At 44.8% G+C, this 17,361-nt stretch overlaps 1 protein-coding gene across 6 annotated transcripts in view; it reads right to left on the bottom strand.

Moving 5' to 3' along the window:
* Positions 1-17,361, bottom strand: part of trc (Serine/threonine-protein kinase tricornered) — a 212,279-nt gene that overhangs the window by 11,052 nt on the left and 183,866 nt on the right. For all 6 annotated transcript variants that reach the window (XM_075886289.1, XM_075886290.1, XM_037420293.2 and 3 more), the window contains 2 exons: positions 15,663-15,724; positions 10,888-11,005 (listed from right to left, as the gene is read on the bottom strand). In XM_075886289.1, the coding sequence (XP_075742404.1) occupies positions 10,888-11,005; positions 15,663-15,724 (180 nt within the window). The remainder of the gene's footprint in view (positions 1-10,887; positions 11,006-15,662; positions 15,725-17,361) is intronic.

The raw sequence follows: 17,361 nt of genomic DNA, 5'->3' as shown, positions 1-17,361 counted from the left end.
AAACGTTTATTCTCAAAAAAAAAAAAAAAAATAAAAAAATGTCCGCTGCTTCCCATTTTTTTCCAGCAGCGTCACGACGTCATTCTTACTCATGCACAGCGAGGCCATGGTGAAAAGCACGCTGAAAAAACGCCTAAAACCGCCTTCGTGAGCGAACCAACAGTTGCATTAACTTGTTAACACCAGCAGCTGTTCGCCATCAAAAGTATCCGACAACACCAACATAAAGGCAGGGTATCGTGGAGCGGCGACATTTGCATTATTCTATGCCATTTTTTTATGCCATTATTCTATGCCAAGAGGAATTCAGAGTGTCGCTGCAGAACAGGTATCGGCTCTTAATGAGGAAACCAACCTTAGCGTAGATACAATGAATGATAATCTGACGAGTATCATTAGGGAGTGTGCAGTGGAAGTTGGAGGCAGGGTAGTTAGACAGGACACTGGCAAGCTTTCCCAGGAAACGAAGAACCTAATTAAGAAGCGTCAAATCATGAAAGTCTCAAGTACAACAGACAAAATAGAACTGGCAGAGCTTTCGAAGTTGATTAATAGGCGTAAGGTATGCGATGTAAGAAGGTATAACATGGAGAGAATTGAACATGCTCTGAAAAACGGAGAAAGCGTCAAAGCAGTGAAGAGGAAACTTGGGATAGGCAAAAGTCGGATGTATGCACTAAGGGACAAAGAAGGCAAAATAACTACCAATATGGATAGGATAGTTAAAATAGCGGAGGAGTTTTACAGAGATCTGTACAGTAGCCGAGACAACCACGACCTTAATACTATAAGAACTAGCAGTAACCCAGATGACACCCCACCAGTAATAATAGAAGAAGTCAGAAAAGCTTTGGAGAGCATGCAAAGAGGCAAAGCTGCTGGTGAGGATCAGGTAACATCAGACCTGCTGAAAGATGGAAGACAGATTGTGTTAGAAAAACTAGCCACCCTGTTTACGAGGTGTCTCCTGACGGGAAGGGTACCAGAGTCTTGGAAGAACGCTAACATCATCTTAATACATAAGAAAGGAGATGACAAGACTTGAAGAATTACAGGCCGATCAGCTTGCTCTCTGTAGTATACAAGCTATTTACAAAGGTAATTGCTAACAGAGTAAAGAAAACATTAGAATTCAATCAACCAAAGGAACAAGCAGGATTTAGAACAGGCTACTCAACAATTGACCACATTCATACTATCAATCAGATAAGAGAGAAATGCTCAGAGTATAACCAACCACTATTCATAGCCTTCATAGATTACGAGAAGGCGTTTGATTCAGTAGAAATATCAGCCGTCATGCCAGTAACTAGTACCTTAGTAACTGCGAAATCAAAGCGTAGATAAAGTATATATAAACATTCTGGAAGAAATCTACAGGGGATCAACTGCTACCATAGTGCTTCATAAAGAAAGCAACAGAATACCAATCAAGAAGGGTGTAAGGCAGGGGGACACAATCTCCCCAATGCTATTTACCGCGTGCTTACAGGAGGTTTTCAGAAGCCTAGAACGGGAACAGTTAGGGATAAGAGTTAATGGAGAATACCTTAGTAACTTGCGCTTCGCCGATGACATTGCATTGCTGAGTAACTCAGGGAACGAATTGCAACTCATGATTACAGAGTTAGACAGGGAGAGCGGAAAGGTGGGTCTTAAAATGAATTTGCAGAAAACGAAAGTAATGTACAACAACCTCGGAAAGGAGCAGCGCTTCGAGATAGCTAATAGTGCACTTGAAGTTGTAAAAGACTATGTCTACTTAGGGCAGGTAATAACCGCAGACCCTGACCACGAGATTGAAGTAACTAGAAGAATAAGAATGGGGTGGAGCACATTCGGCAAGCACTCTCAAATTATGACAGGTAGATTGCCACTATCCCTCAAGAAGAAGGTATATAACAGCTGTATCTTGCCGGTACTTAGCTACGGAGCAGAAACCTGGAGACTTACAAAGAGGGTTCAGCTTAAATTGAGGACGACGCAGCGAGCAATGGAAAGAAAAATGGTAGGTGTAACCTTAAGAGACAAGAAGAGAGCAGAGTGGATTAGGGGGACAAACGGGGGTTAAGGATATCATAGTTGAAATAAAGAAGAGGAAATGGACATGGGCCGGGCATGTAGCGCGTAGACAGGATAACCGCTGGTCATTAAGGGTAACTAACTGGATTCCCAGAGAAGGGAAGCGGGTTAGGGGGAGACAGAAGGTTAGGTGGGCAGATGAGATCAAGAAGTTTGCGGGTATAAATTGGCAGCAGCAAGCACACGACCGGGTTAACTGGCGGAACATGGGAGAGGCCTTTGTCCTGCAGGGGACGTAGTCAGGCTGATGATGATGATGATGATGCCATTTTTATCACCCATCACTCGCGGCTAACTGATTTTGTTGATAATGCGGACGAACAGCCGCTCTGATTAGTGACCACACTGGCCAAGCGGGAACATGATAAGCATCGGAATAGGCATTGTTCCGCAGTTGCACCCAGCAGCTGCGTGAAGGAAACCATCAACCACTGAGTGGCTGAGCTTCAGCTTCGAATCATCTGCGGCTCAAAAGCAAGCCAGTGGCAAAAGCAGGGCCAGGGCAGTCTCATTGCCATCACTATCGAGCAATGGCGGCACCCATGCTTGCTGAAGTGCGGCAGTATAGCGGCGTTTTCTAGTTGTGCCAACGCCCGTTTTAGACTTCATTGACGCATTTTCAGGCTCTGAAGATGCATCGAAATGTTAATGATTCGGTTTACTGCATAGCAATAAGTATTTGAGCCAGGAATCGCATCATAAAATTTCGTTGAAGCGGACGATCAAAGAAAAAGTGTTCGCTGTGGCGACAATATTTTTGCGTTGACTCCAAGACCTGCTGACGGGGAATCATGAAATTTTCGTTGTAGCGGAAATTTCGTTGAAGCAGCGTTCGTTGTAGCGGAGTTCAACTGTAAAACATACAATATATTGTCACGTCACTCCAGGGGGTGTCGACAAGATTTACTGACGTCTGAGCAACAGGGCTCTAAGCAAGCGCGTCGGTTGGGCTTGTTTGCCAGAGCGAGGGCCCACGTGCACTTCTTTCTTTTCTGTGGTGTGGGCCTTCACCTTGGCATACGACCCACTACTAGAAAGAGGTGGCAATATTACCCCTCAACAACAAAAAAAACAGCATCGTCCCGATGCTGCAAAGTTATTGAAAAAAAAAAAACCAAAACAAAGTAGTTTAAACAATGAAAAAGGGCACCAATAATGAAATGTTAGACGCGATAAGTTCACCAATGATGAGGCAATTGTCGGAGCACAAATAAAAAAAACACAGGAAAAGTGGTCTTTTAGGAACGCGCAAAATAGGGCTTCATGCGCACCACGTGAACTATGTCAGAGGTCGGTTGTTTTCGTTGTACCCATCGTGACGACGTAGCGTCCGGAACCACTTCGTAGTTTACGTCGCTCACGCGGCGTAATACTTTATACGGACCGAAGTATCTGCTGAGCAACTTTTCGGAGAGGCCACGGCGTCGAACAGGGGTCCAAATCCAAACTTGGTCTCCCGGTCTGTAAGATACGTCATTGTGACGCATATTGTAATGTCGTGCATCAACCTGTTGCTGCTGACCAATGTGTAGCTGGGCGAGCTGGCGAGTTTCTTCGGCACGCTCTGCAAATTCTTCTGCGTCAGTTGTTAATTGATCGGCGCCTTCACAAGGAAGCATCGCATCCAGCATCGTCTGAACTTCGCGGCCGTAGAGAAGGCGAAACGGTGTAAATCGGGTTGTTTCTTGAACGGCGGTGTTATAAGCGAACGTCACATAAGGCAAAATGCGATCCCATGTTTTGTGTTGGACGTCGATGTACATGGAGATCATGTTTGCGACTGTCTTATTTAGTCGCTCGGTTAAGCCATTGCTCTGCGGATGGTAAGCAGTCGTCGTTCGATGCCTAGTGTTACTTAGTCGAAAAACTTCATCGATAAGTTGTGCAGTGAACGCTGTTCCTCTGTCGGTTATCACTGTAGATGGAGCACCGTGGCGCAGAACAATGTGGCACATGAAGAACTGTGCTACCTCAGAAGCCGTGGCTCGTGGTATTGCCTGTGTCTCAGCATAGCGGGTCAAATAGTCAGTTGCAACAATGACCCATTTGTTGCCGTCAGACGATAAAGGAAATGGGCCGAGAATGTCCATGCCAACTTGGTCAAATGGCTTGTGGGGTGGATCAATTGGCTGAAGTAATCCAGCCGGCTTGCTTGGTGGCGACTTTCGACGCTGGCATTCACGACAGCTTTTAACGTACTGCTTCACGCTTGCAGAAAGTCCGGGCCAGTAGTACGCCTCACTTACTCTGGCGAGCGTTCGCGAGTAGACCAGATGTGGGCTCGTCATGACACGCAGAGAGGACTTCATCCCGCATGTCCTTCGGAACGACAAGGAGGTAAGCGCGGCTCGTAGGACGGGCGTTTTTTTTGTACAGGACATTATCTGTGAGGCAGAAAGATGTCACGACGCGAGATAGATGGCGAGGTATAACGGCGCTATGACCCTCCAGATAGTCGATGAGCGGTCGAATCTCTTCATCCTCTCGCTGGCGTCTGCTCAAGTCAGATGAGCTAAGGGCGCCCAGGAAACCGTCATCGTCCTCTTCTTCTTGATTGACTAAAGGTATGGGTGCACGTGACAGCGTATCAGCGTCTTCATGCTTCCGTCCAGACTTATATACGATGGTAACATCAAATTCCTGTAGACGCAAGCTCCATCGGGCCAGTCGTCCAGAAGGATCACGAATGTTTACCAACCAGCAGAGGGCGTGGTGGTCCGTCACCACTTTAAATGGACGACCATAGAGGTACGGGCGAAACTTGGTGATCGCCCACACTACTGCGAGACACTCTTTCTCTGTGGTCGTGTAATTCACCTCGGTACGGGACAGTGAGCGGCTGGCATAGGCTATGACTCGTTCTTTGCCGTGTTGATGCTGGACGAGCACTGCGCCGAGGCCGATGTTACTGGCGTCAGTGTGCACCTCTGTGTCAGCATCTTCGTCAAAATGCGCAAGAACAGGGGCTGATTGCATCCGCTGTCGTAGCTCGGCAAAAGCAGCCTGTTGTTCGGTAGCCCATACAAACGGTGTGTCGTCGCGTGTAAGGCGAGTCAAGGGTTCCGCTATCTTCGAAAACCCTCTAATAAATCGTCGATAGTAGGCGCACAAACCCAGAAAGCGCCGAACAGTCTTTTTGTCTGTAGGATGCGGAAACGCGGCTACAGCGGCAAGTTTGTGGGGGTCGGGTCGTACTCCATTCGCATTGACTACATGGCCAAGGAATTTGAGCTCTTCATAACCAAAGTGACACTTCTGCGGTTTGAGCGTAAGATCTGCTGATTGAATAGCCTGTAGCACACTCCTGAGGCGGTGAAGGTGTTGCTGGAAGGTTTCAGAAAAAACGACAACATCATCAAGGTATACGAGACAAGTTTGCCACTTCAGACCAGTAAGCACAGTGTCCATCATTCGCTGGAAGGTTGCGGGCGCTGAGCACAAACCAAAAGGAAGGACTCGAAATTCATACAGGCCATCAGGGGTCACAAATGCCGTTTTCTCGCGGTCTCGCTCGTCAACTTCAATCTGCCAGTACCCGCTTTTCAAATCCAAAGAGGAAAAATAGTGGGCGTGGCGTAATCTGTCTAACGAGTCGTCGATGCGTGGCAGCGGGTACACGTCCTTTTTAGTCACGCTGTTCAGCTTCCGGTAATCGACGCAAAAACGTAGCGTTCCGTCTTTCTTCTTCAATAGGACGACCGGAGAGGACCACGCACTGTTGGAAGGCTCGATGATGCCGTCGTCAAGCATTTCTCGAACTTGCGTACGAATGGCTTCTCGTTCCTTCGCTGACACACGGTAAGGCTGTTGGTGTACTGGGCGGGCGTCGTCGTAAGTGATGATTCTGTGCCTAGTGATCGAAGTCTGGCGCACCTTAGAGGAAGCAGCGAAGCATGACTTGAATTCAAGCAAGAGTTTCCGCAGTGCTGTCTGGTTTTCTGGTGTGAGGTTAGAATTAATATCGATATTGTTTAGAGACGTATCGGCGGCCTCCACTGCTTCCGACGAGAAGCAGATGGGAATGGTTCCTAATTCATCTGCAAACGCTAACGAAGTGCCACGGAAAAGGTGTCGGTGTTCGTTGCTGAAATTTGTAACGAGCAGTTGAGATCGGCCATCACGTAGCTGTATGATACTCCTAGCCACACAAACACCTTGAGTCAGCAGGCGTTCAAAATTACTTTCTGCAATCACTTCACCATTTCGCAATCCACAGCATGTGACGTCGACAATAACACTGGCTCTTGGAGGAAGCGTTATACTTTCAGCAGAAACACGAAGAACGTCGGTACGTTGTTGGTCGTCCTGCTTGTCGATTGCTCGGTCGGCTGAGAAGGTGATGCGATTCTCTTGAAGATCAATGACAGCTCCATATTCGTGCAGGAAGTCAACACCAAGAATAACGTCGCGTGAACATTCACGGAGCACAAGGAAACTTCCTACAAAAGTATAACCGCAGACCCGAACTCTACTCGTGCAGGTTCCAAGCGGAGAGACGGTGTGGCCGCCAGCCGTTCGAATCACGGAGCCATGCCAGGGCGTGATTACCTTCTTTAGTTGTCTGGTCATTTTCCCACTTAGTATCGAATAGTCAGCCCCGGTATCAACTAAAGCACCTACTGCATAGCCATCTATCAGCACCGGTATATCCAGAGAAAGCCGCACATATCGCTCAGTCGAATCTACACCCTTTACTGTTAGCGTCGATCGGAGGTCTTCAGCACGTCGACTGCCAGCGACCTCGCCTCCAAGGGTCGCTTGCGTTAGTTTTCCCGGCGGGGACTGGAGAACCGTGCGCCAGCATGGCGCTGTGGCGAAGATGAAAAGCGCCTCGGCGACGGTGAGCGCGACTGCCGTCCAGAAGGCGGTGGCATGCGCTGTTGAGCCAGGTAGTCCTCAATGTCCCGGGGTCGCTGGCCATACCGAGGAGGCGCTGAATATACTGAAAATCCGGCGAGCCCGATGCGCCGGTATGGACACTGACGGTACAAATGGTCCGCTTCACCGCAGTGGAAGCACAAAGGTCGGCGATCAGGAGTGCGCCAAACATCAGATTTCCGAGGCGAAGCACGTCTGTCGTCAAGGTAGTGTGCTGGTTGTTCCGCAAGATGCACAGGGCTGGCGTAAACGAGGGGTGGCGGTGTGCGGGTGTTCTCGTAGTACCGTAGAGGCTGCGCCGACTGAAGTGAAACCGTAGGAGGTGCCTGAACAAACAGCGGGGAAGAGGAAGCTGGGTGTTTCAAGGCTTCTGCATAGGTCGGACGGTGGTAGTCAGCCGGGGCGGGTGTGGCGTTATTCAGACTCACAGGGTCACGAAGGGCATGATGCAGCTCGTCCTTGACGATGCTTGCAATGGAACTCACCGTAGGTAGTGGTGGTGTGGCAGCCTTTTGCAGCTCCTCGCGTACTATGGAGCGGATAAGGTCGCGCAGACACTCGGTGTTGCTCCCAATATTCGTTAGAACTTGAGCAGTGGACGTGTTCACTTGCCGCTCATACAGGGTGGATCGATGCTGAAGCATCTGTTCCATCGTGACAGCTTCAGACAAAAACTCGGCGACCGTGTTCGGAGGGCTCCGTACAAGACCAGCGAAAAGCTGCTCTTTAACTCCCCGCATCAGGTGACGCACCTTCTTTTCTTCTGTCATACTCTGATCGGCTCGTCGGAACAGGCGCGTCATATCTTCCACATAGGTCATGACAGTTTCATTGGGCATCTGGATGCGGGCCTGGATCGCTCGTTCCGCTCGTTCATGGCGATCAGCACTTCTGTAAGTATCCAACAGCCGGCGGCGGAATTCGGGCCACGATGTCATCTGTTCTTCGTGATTCATGTACCAGGTACGTGCTCCATCCTCTAAATAGAAGTACACACATCGTAGTTTGGCCGCGTCGTTCCAGTCGTTCAAAGCAGCCATGCGCTCGAAGTCGACCAACCAGTCCTCGACGTCTTCGAGCTCGGTGCCATGAAACGGTGTCTGAACCTGCGGACTTTCGAGGGTGTACCGAGTCACCGGGGGGTTTTCCGTACCTGTTAGAGTGGTTTGAACGGACGTGCTCATCATACTGGTGTGAACTATAGGGTCAGCTTCGGGAGGCAATCCCCTGATCCTGCGGCTTGTCCGATGAACGGGAGTGTTGACTCGAACTGGGCTTGTGGTGCCGCTTCCAGGAGGGGTCTGCAACATCCGTGAGGGGCCTACCCCGCACCTCCACCAGTTGTCACGTCACTCCAGGGGGTGTCGACAAGATTTACTGACGTCTGAGCAACAGGGCTCTAACCAAGCGCGTCGGTTGGGCTTGTTTGCCAGAGCGAGGGCCCACGTGCACTTCTTTCTTTTCTGTGGTGTGGGCCTTCACCTTGGCATACGACCCACTACTAGAAAGAGGTGGCAATATTGAACACTGTGCCACGCCAAAGCTTAGAAAGTGCATCCAAGCATCCATTTTGTGACAGATTTACCAGTGATAAAATATGGGACACTTAAATTAAAAGGAACACACACACAGCACTGATGTGTGCGTGTTCCTTTTTAGGGTGCAGGGTCGGCCCTGTACAATCTAACCTCATAATAATGAAGTTGCATCTTACACAAAAATAAGTTCCTTATATCCGAAAATTCGATACAAAGGTTTATTCATGACACTATATCTAATGCAAGACTATTCTTCATTTAGTAGCACTGAGAGTTTGGTGAGTTGGTGTGGCTTCATAGTTAAGAACGGTGCAAAAACACGACGCAATAACACAAGGGCCCGTCCTTGTGTTATTGTTTTTGTGTCTCGTGTGTTTGTGCCGTTCTTAACTATTCTTCCTTTCCTTCACTCCAACCGATATTTTGTTATATACGGTTTTGTTATATCGAGGTTCGAGTGTACCTCACACGTATTTTGAGGCTTTTTTGGGACCCATTTTCGTAGAAACTAATTTATGAGAAAGTCAAGTTTGCTTCATTTTATTCCTCGGCATTTCTCTTTGCATTTGAATATAACTGCAATTGTATTTTAGGTGCTGATATTTTTGCGATTTTTTTAGCAAAGCAGGTAGTTTCCCAGTATTTTAAAAATAAAGCTGCAAAAAAAAAACAAGAACACTATTTTACACACGTATATCATTCTAGTTCCGCAGTTTTGCGTTGAGGTTCGATTTATTTTAGTTAAAAATCAGCTTTCTGCCTTTTCAAGTTGTTTTGGATAATGAGGAAAATGTAACATAAAAGTTGATTTTACGATATTTTACGTTATGGCGAAAAAATGAGTTTACTGTGTGTTTTGTTCAAAACACAGATATGCTGCTCATTTAATTTTCGCAATCTGTCATGTAGTCATCACACGAACCAGCTTTTTGCCTTTTATTATATCTAGTTTTCTTGCTTTCCTGGCTTGTTTTGTCATATCTTCTCTGTTTCTACTAGCCAAAGACTGTCGATAGTCCTCTCTTGCCCAACCAAATCACGGTAATGTACCCAGGTGATAGGCCAAACGGCCATGAAAATGTGTACTCGGGCTGTGCAGGCATTTCTGAAAGTTATAAAGGTCTTAAAGGTGGCAGTTCAGAGGGTTTAATTTCCAAAGAACACAATCCGTTGTGTTCCTTGGAGTGCCGAATTTCCTCCGCATTCTGTGCAGACACGGTGACTTGAAATCACGATTTGTGAAAGGTCCACATCACTCGAAGCTCAGCCATTCATACTACAGGTAACATTCTTTGCTTGCGGTGATGCGGAATCAGGGCAATGCTTTCTTGCTGAAGTGCTTCCTGTCTCGTTTCTGTTAGTAGCTCAATCGTGCCAATTTCCAATTATATACTAACCTTATAAACAGCTTCATTGATTTGTCAACACAAGAATATCTTTTACCGCTGTAACAAAATCAACCAAGGTGCAACTTAACTCAATTAAGCTGCACAGAACCGGATCTCAGTGTGTGTCTCACACAAATAAGGCAAGCGGACTCAGCAAATGCTACACATTTTAATAAAAACTTCACCATGTACCACTAAGCTGCCGGAATACTTTTCATAAAGCTGCTTAGCTCAAAGAAACTATCGAGTTTTGATTTTTCAAAACTCTACTTCAGGCAGACCGTCTGAGAGAAAGGGGGCTTGGCTGCTCGTCAGTTGGTCTCGAAAACCTGGTTCTTTCGGCTCACTCAAAATGCGCAAAAATTTCTTAGCACTGCATATTGTTAAAAAAGAAATGCATCCTAACAAGCAAAAAACTAAATTTTGGTTTCTTTTCTTTTTTTTTTTACTTTTACCCAACACTATGACCTTAAGTGTTCTGTCTTTTCGCAGCAGTAAATCTGTCTTAGACATGAATCAACTCGCCCAAGCGGCAGTTTTAGCTGAATACACCTTCTGTTGACAATGTACTTTTCAGTTTCAAGGATTCGTATGCACACTGTTCAGTATTTTCCCCATTGCACATTATTAATTTTTTTTCCGTTTCTGGCACCTTTGCCCCACTTCTTTCCAGTTTTTTTTTTTTTTAGTGCAGAAAGGAGCTCCAGCTTGTTGCTAAATACGCCTTACTTTAAGTAAAGCTGCCATGGGAAGGCACTGGAGGAGGATAAGGCTGAAAACGCAACTACTGTGTTTACAGCTCTAATTATTGCCAGAGGTACGGACACTTTGCTGGGGGGGGGGGGGTGTATTGATGAACTGCAGGCAGAAAGCCGACACAGCGAAAACAGGCTTGGCACCAACATTTGGCAATGGATGCTCGCGCCCATTGTCTTCACCAACACACCTTGTTGAAACGGTGTGCATTTAAGGCTCACACTTGATGCGCACGGGCGACATACCAATGAGCATCTCGTACATGATGACACCCAAGGACCACCAATCGCAGGAACTGCTGTAGCCTGTCTGCAGGAACACCTCGGGTGCAATGTAGTCGGGTGTGCCCACTGTAGAGTATGCCTGCAATGTAGTTCCACGTTAGCTAGTGCCCCGATGGCTCTAACAAATGCTACTTGATTTGGTGGCACAGAAGTTACCCGTGATTTGTCACAAAACAGACCACAGTTGCTGCAAGTCATAGAGAACCAATGCACAGTTGTGAACATGCTTGGGAGAAACATGCGCACTAGTGAGTTTGGTGCTATCAGCAACCACTACCCACACGAACACTTACAGGAGTGCCATGGCACTCAATGCTTTTATCATTACATTAAAGGCAGGGAGAGCTGGTGCACCTAGATTTTAATTTCCATAGACTCGCCAAACGTAGCCACTCACAGAAAAATAAAAGAACAGGAATTTTTTAATCAATTATTGGTGCCCCCCAAACAAATTGCCACTGCGAAATGGAAGGACCATCAACAAAGAGTTCAAAAATGGCCCGCTTGCCTCCTATGGGATTGTTGATAGAAGAGCCACTATTCTAGACAGCAGTGGGACTATTTCGAGCCAACAGCGGCCAGAAAGTTCATTCAGAACAGCTACGTGGAATTATATGCAACAGGTAGAGCCAAAAAACAAGCATCATTCTGTACCGATGCCACAGCGTCCGTGATTTCCCCTCAGTTGCACTGTTACAGGCAGTACTACATTTGGTTTCAACTGTACCTGAGATTTAAAATTTAGATGAAATGAGTTGACCTATGATCCTGCAAATGCCATACTTCATACCTGTATAATGTGAAAGATAATTCAAGACCAGCTTGTTTCTTAAATGACACATCTGCTAGTTAATATGTAACAACTAACAGACAAGGATGCCAAGGGAAGTGTACAGAATGTTATTAGATGTAACAGTAATTTAAATGTGAATGCGGAAAAGTAAATAGAAAGATAACTTTTCCGCTCTTGATTGATATGTGGAATTTAACGTCCCAAAACCACCATATTTATTTATTTATTAGAATACCCTCAGGGCCCTAGGGCATTACAGAGGGGGTGGGTACAACATATAGAACACACAAGAAAAAAAGACAAAATAAAGAAACAAGTATCAGATGCGCAAATCAGGAAGGCAACATAAGTCAACTAAAAATGTATAAGAATTCAAGCACATACAAGACAAAGATAGATAATGGAAACTGCGTATAGTTACAAGCATTGCTGAGAAATTGCAGTCTTGAATAACAAAGGGTCTGTTATTGATACAACGGAAGAGGGAAGGTGGTTCCAATCAGCGGCTGTTTTCGGTAAGAAGGCTGCTGAAAAGAATTTGGTGCGGCAAAACGGAATGGCAACCTTATGCTGATGATCAATGCGCGATGAGTGGTATGACGGTTGTGAAATGAGGTCTCGCTTCATTGATGGATTACGAGAGATGCCGTAGCGGAGGGCTCCATAAATTTCGACCACCTGGTTTCCTTAATGTGCACCCAAATCTGAGCACACAACTTTTCCACTCTTCCTCCTTGACATTTACGTAACACTTACTACCAATAACATGGCCTCCATTTTCATAGGCATCCTTGTCTGTTAGTTCCTATGATACTGCATCTTGGATTTCTGCTTACATCTGCTGGTTGTACTTCGAAGAGCGAGTGGCTTGTTTGTGGACTTCTTTAAAACAGTATCAATAACCATGAGTGAACATGGAGAGCCACAAGTTTAGTGAGAATAAGCAGCCTCTGCTAATTAGGGTGCGGCCAGGCCACATCAACGAGCACTGTCTATAGATAATAAAGCTGCGCTGATTACCTTATTGTTTAACTTATTTATCTATTTACCCTTGGGGGTCTAAAGGCAGTACAGAGGGGTGATGGTCATGGTAATTAAAATGATATTAGCTTAAAATGCCTTAATCCAACATGAATGGCTCAAAAAGAATTTGCAGTCCAGCTACCCAAAATGTGCTCTGTTGAAACAACTTGTGCATAACTAATATGAAAAACAGCTCAGCCCAATCAATGTCTTTTTAAAACTCTCCTGTTGTTTTGTGGCTACTTTATTTACCATTTCATCTTTTGCAACACGAATGAAAGATGTTGGGTTTCGTATATGAATTCCATTAAAGAAATTCATATTAAGGATTTTTTATGCATATAATACCATAACCACTTCAGACACAAGTTCAAAAACTCTTTATAGTTGCCCATTACTACCACGTTCATGATGTTATTTCCTGAGACAGTAGTTGATTTGTGCATCTTTTAAATCAAGGCTCATAATTCGAGTGCAATTATTTATCCTGAAGTCAGTCGTGTAGTATTCTTGCATAAAAAGAATCAGATATCAGGATGAAAGCTTATGTGCAGTTTATCATTAGTTGTATTCATATTGAGGAAATTAGCAGCTCACACTACATCATGCAAGGCTGGTTCTGGCTTGGCTAGGCTTTTAACCTCTCTCTTTCCTGCCAGGTAAAGCAAAAAGGATCAACTGCGTCTGGTTTTGGGCTTGTATTGTGCACCCCTGTTACTCTCAATAAACAGAACTCCCATTTAACGGAACATATTTTTCTGTCCCCTTCAGATTATGTTTAATGTTTTTGACTGAAGTCACTAATTATAAGTACTTGGGGCTTTTCATATCGAATGATCTCTGCTGGAACAAACACATTACACATGTAACGGCCAATGCAACTTACAAACTGTTTTTTCTATGTCGTGCTCTCAAACTATCCACTCCTTCTGTCCGCCTTTTAGCGTACAAATCAATTGTTTTACCAATATTAGATTACGCCGCTATTATATGGGATCCTTTTACTAAGACTAACATTAACAAATTAGAAAAAGTGCAAAAAAGAGCAGTTCGTTTTGTCTACAATAATTTTTCGAGGACTTCCGTTACTGACCTATTAAGCAGAGCTCAACTTTCACCTTTATCATTAAGATACCGTAACTTAAGGCTTAAGTTTCTGTACCAACTAATTAACGGCCAATATCAAGTAGACATAGCCGATATTTTTTCTTTTTCTTCTGGCTACTCTACCAGGCAGAGACATGACCTATATATATTATATATATATATATATATATATATATATATTATATATATATTATATGACATATATATTATATGACATTGTACTTGCCATTTGTTCATGACTAACTTCATGTACCACCCTGCTAAAATCACCAAAGGTGATTGCAGTATCTGTAAATAAATAAATAAATAAATAAATGGGAGTCTGCTGTACAAAGCTGTTAAAGGGAAGGTTGGTTTCCCTTTCATAGCGTGAATACTTTCCTTCGCAATAATTTGAAGCTCAGCTGCAGACGTGACTAATGACCACAACTTGACATGACACTGAGAAACTTGTTGAGCACAACTTGCCTTAACATGACACTGAAAAATTATTCAGAAACTAAGCCAAGAAAGCAACAAAGTAGGGTTAATTATGAACATGAACGAGACACTGATTATGCCAGGCGGTGACTTAACACCATCACTAAAGTGGCTTAAGGTATAGAACGACTGCGTCTTTCCAGTCTTAACTGAAGGTGCAGAAACCTGTAGCAAAACAAGAAAACCTGAAAAGGAACCATTCGCCACACCATGAGCAATAGAACAAAAAATGATAGGCACAGCCTTAAAGGGGCCCTGCAACGCTTTTTAAAGTAACCATCGAATGGCTTCATTAAATGATTTTATAGCCTCACTAACTGACAGCTGCAAGAATTTTTGGAGTTCGTCAAGTACAGGCAGAGCTACAGAAATTTGTCGCATGCCGTAATTGCTTCCTTTCTTCTCTCGTCTTGACAAGCACGCTAGAAGCTCAGCAAAGGGAGGTACCTACAACCTCAAGTGCTTTTTCTTTTTAGAATTCGTGGCTTAGCGTGATCGCAAGCGCACGTGCAACCTCAGCAACCATGCAGCTCACAATGCTCAAGTCGTTCAACGGTTGTGAATTTGACATCATTTGTAGAAAGAAGGAACCATTTATAGCTGCTCTGAGAATTACTTGGAATTTCCAGGCCAAGCACCGTGTTATAATGTTTGGCTTACAAGTTCTCAGCAGCCTCAGCTAATGAATGGCCACATTTTGTGACCATGCTCCGTGTTGTGGGGCCCTTCCAAGGGATATGAAGATACTGAAGTGGGCCAGAGAACAAACAGGCAGAGCCAATATCCCAAGAAATACTAGAGGGGAAAAATGGGCCTATGCAGGTTGCATCATAAAAAGAACAGATAACAAGTAGGAACATCGAAACGGATGCCCTGACATGGGAAGCGTGGATGAGGATGCACAAGGGTTCAAGTGGAGCAACCAGAAATTCAGAGCCGCCAAATCAAACCGGACACGCAGGGCACAGTGGGCTGGCAATCACTGAAAGAGGCCTTCATCCTGCAGGATGATGATGATGACAAATATGCAGAAGTTTCAATTCTTCAAAAGCTCAATGTACTTTGCCTTTTCTTGGGCAGCAGTTGACTAAACAGGCAAAAACAAGTTTCACCCACAAAAATGAACAAGCAACATGTGAGCTGGCCCCAAACTAATGTTGTACGACGCCTGGTCTCATTGTAATTAACACATGATTGTGCATTGATTTGTTGCTGCGTCTGTCATCAATCACAGCCAGCGCAAGGAAAGTTGCCCATGTTAGTGTTCGACTAGGCGTCCACATTTACAGAGGTATTTGGCCACCTCTTGTGACCAAACTGAAATTCTACGTACCAGTTGGCGTCGGTTCTTCTTCCAGCTCTCAGCTCTCCGTTTGGAGTCCATTGGGTTCGATGCTGCAAAAGAGGTGACAACATACGCTGTACAATTGGAAGCGCTAGTTGCCATGCTAATATTCTCAACAATGATAGTGCAAGGTAACGAAACACAAGAAGAACACGGCACAACACTTCCAACAAATGGTTCATCTCAGGGCACTACATGCTTTATAAATACACTTTTTTGCACACAGCTGCAACCAACAGACGTAAGAGCACAAGCAATTCTTGATACACCTTTTTTAAGCCAATAATCATGCAAGTGAACCACATTGCACAACGAAAAACTAAATTAATTTGTGCCACCTTTCAGCTCATGCACAGATATTGTAATTGTTTTCTAGAGAGCACAATCGAAGGAGTGCTGACACAAGAGCACAAGCAATTCTCGATACACCTTTTTTAAGCCAATAATCATGCAAGTGAACCACATTGCACAACGAAAAACTAAATTCATTTGTGCCACCTTTCAGCTCATGCACAGATATTGTAATTGTTTTCTAGAGAGCACAATCGAAGGAGTGCTGACACATGCTTGAACATTGCTCATGTTCAGCAGACATGTTTACATTAGTGGTGTGTAAGTATTCAAAAGTGTCCAATATTCATATTTAATTCGATAACCGCCTATTTGAAACGTTCTAAGTATTGAAAGAACTCAACCATTCGAACCTTTTGAATATTCGGTCACGTATGATATTGCAAAGAACTTTCAGTTATGTACCTTTACGATAAGTACATCAACAATAGACCAGGGCGAGTGTGACTTCAGGGTGAGTGCTGTGATTGAAATGATCTCTGCACGGAAATACACAGGAGCATGATAACGGCTACCGACGAATTCGCCTGCACATCATCGTGACAATTTTACCAAGAATAAACTTCTTAAAGAGCCCCTCACCAGGTGAGTTAAATTTTAGTTAGACATGTCAAGTTTTCGCATGCCCCCCCCAACAAAGCATTATGCCCCAAAAATTTCTCTAATAGCCCCATTAGAGGCTGAGAAAACTAATGTTTTGAGGCGGTGCGAAACCATGATGCAAGGAGGTCGAATAACTGAAAGCTGGGTCAGTTGGTCACAGTACTTGAACATAATTTTTAAACAGCGCACGACTACGCGAACACAAAAGTAAAAGGAACAAACAACAATGCTGACTCGCAATTAAATTTTTATTGGAAAAACATGAACAGAAAAGGAATATTTCAACCTTCACACCCATGTGACTACTCCAAGGCAAGAAAAATCAGATCAGCTAATATCGTGAACAGAAAGACCTTGATACACCACACGTGTACTCTCTGACAGCACAAAAGTTAAGACATCGTGCTATCTAAAAACCTAACTTGGCTATCATGTCGGGCTACTGGCCTGGTGTGCGACCGATGGCGATGCTGCGAACCGCACTTGTATGACGTCACTTTGAGGATTCGCACGATTTCTAGGTGCGGCGCTGTGTAGAACAACCGTCGAGGTAAAACTCGACAAAGAAGCAGTTTAATTGGTTATATTGTGTGTGGTGGCTACCGATGCTGTTCCAAAAAATGTGGGCATCTGCTTTTAACACTCACTTTAAAAGCAAAGTGCTTTTTTTTTAAACTGTGGCCGCTTGTCTCCGCGACGAGTGCTGCACAATGGTGAAGTATACTGCTCTGTG

This window comes from Rhipicephalus microplus, chromosome 2, assembly GCF_043290135.1.
Source record: "Rhipicephalus microplus isolate Deutch F79 chromosome 2, USDA_Rmic, whole genome shotgun sequence".
Taxonomy (NCBI): Eukaryota; Metazoa; Arthropoda; class Arachnida; order Ixodida; family Ixodidae; genus Rhipicephalus; species Rhipicephalus microplus.
This window is presented reverse-complemented; position numbering and strand designations above follow the sequence as displayed.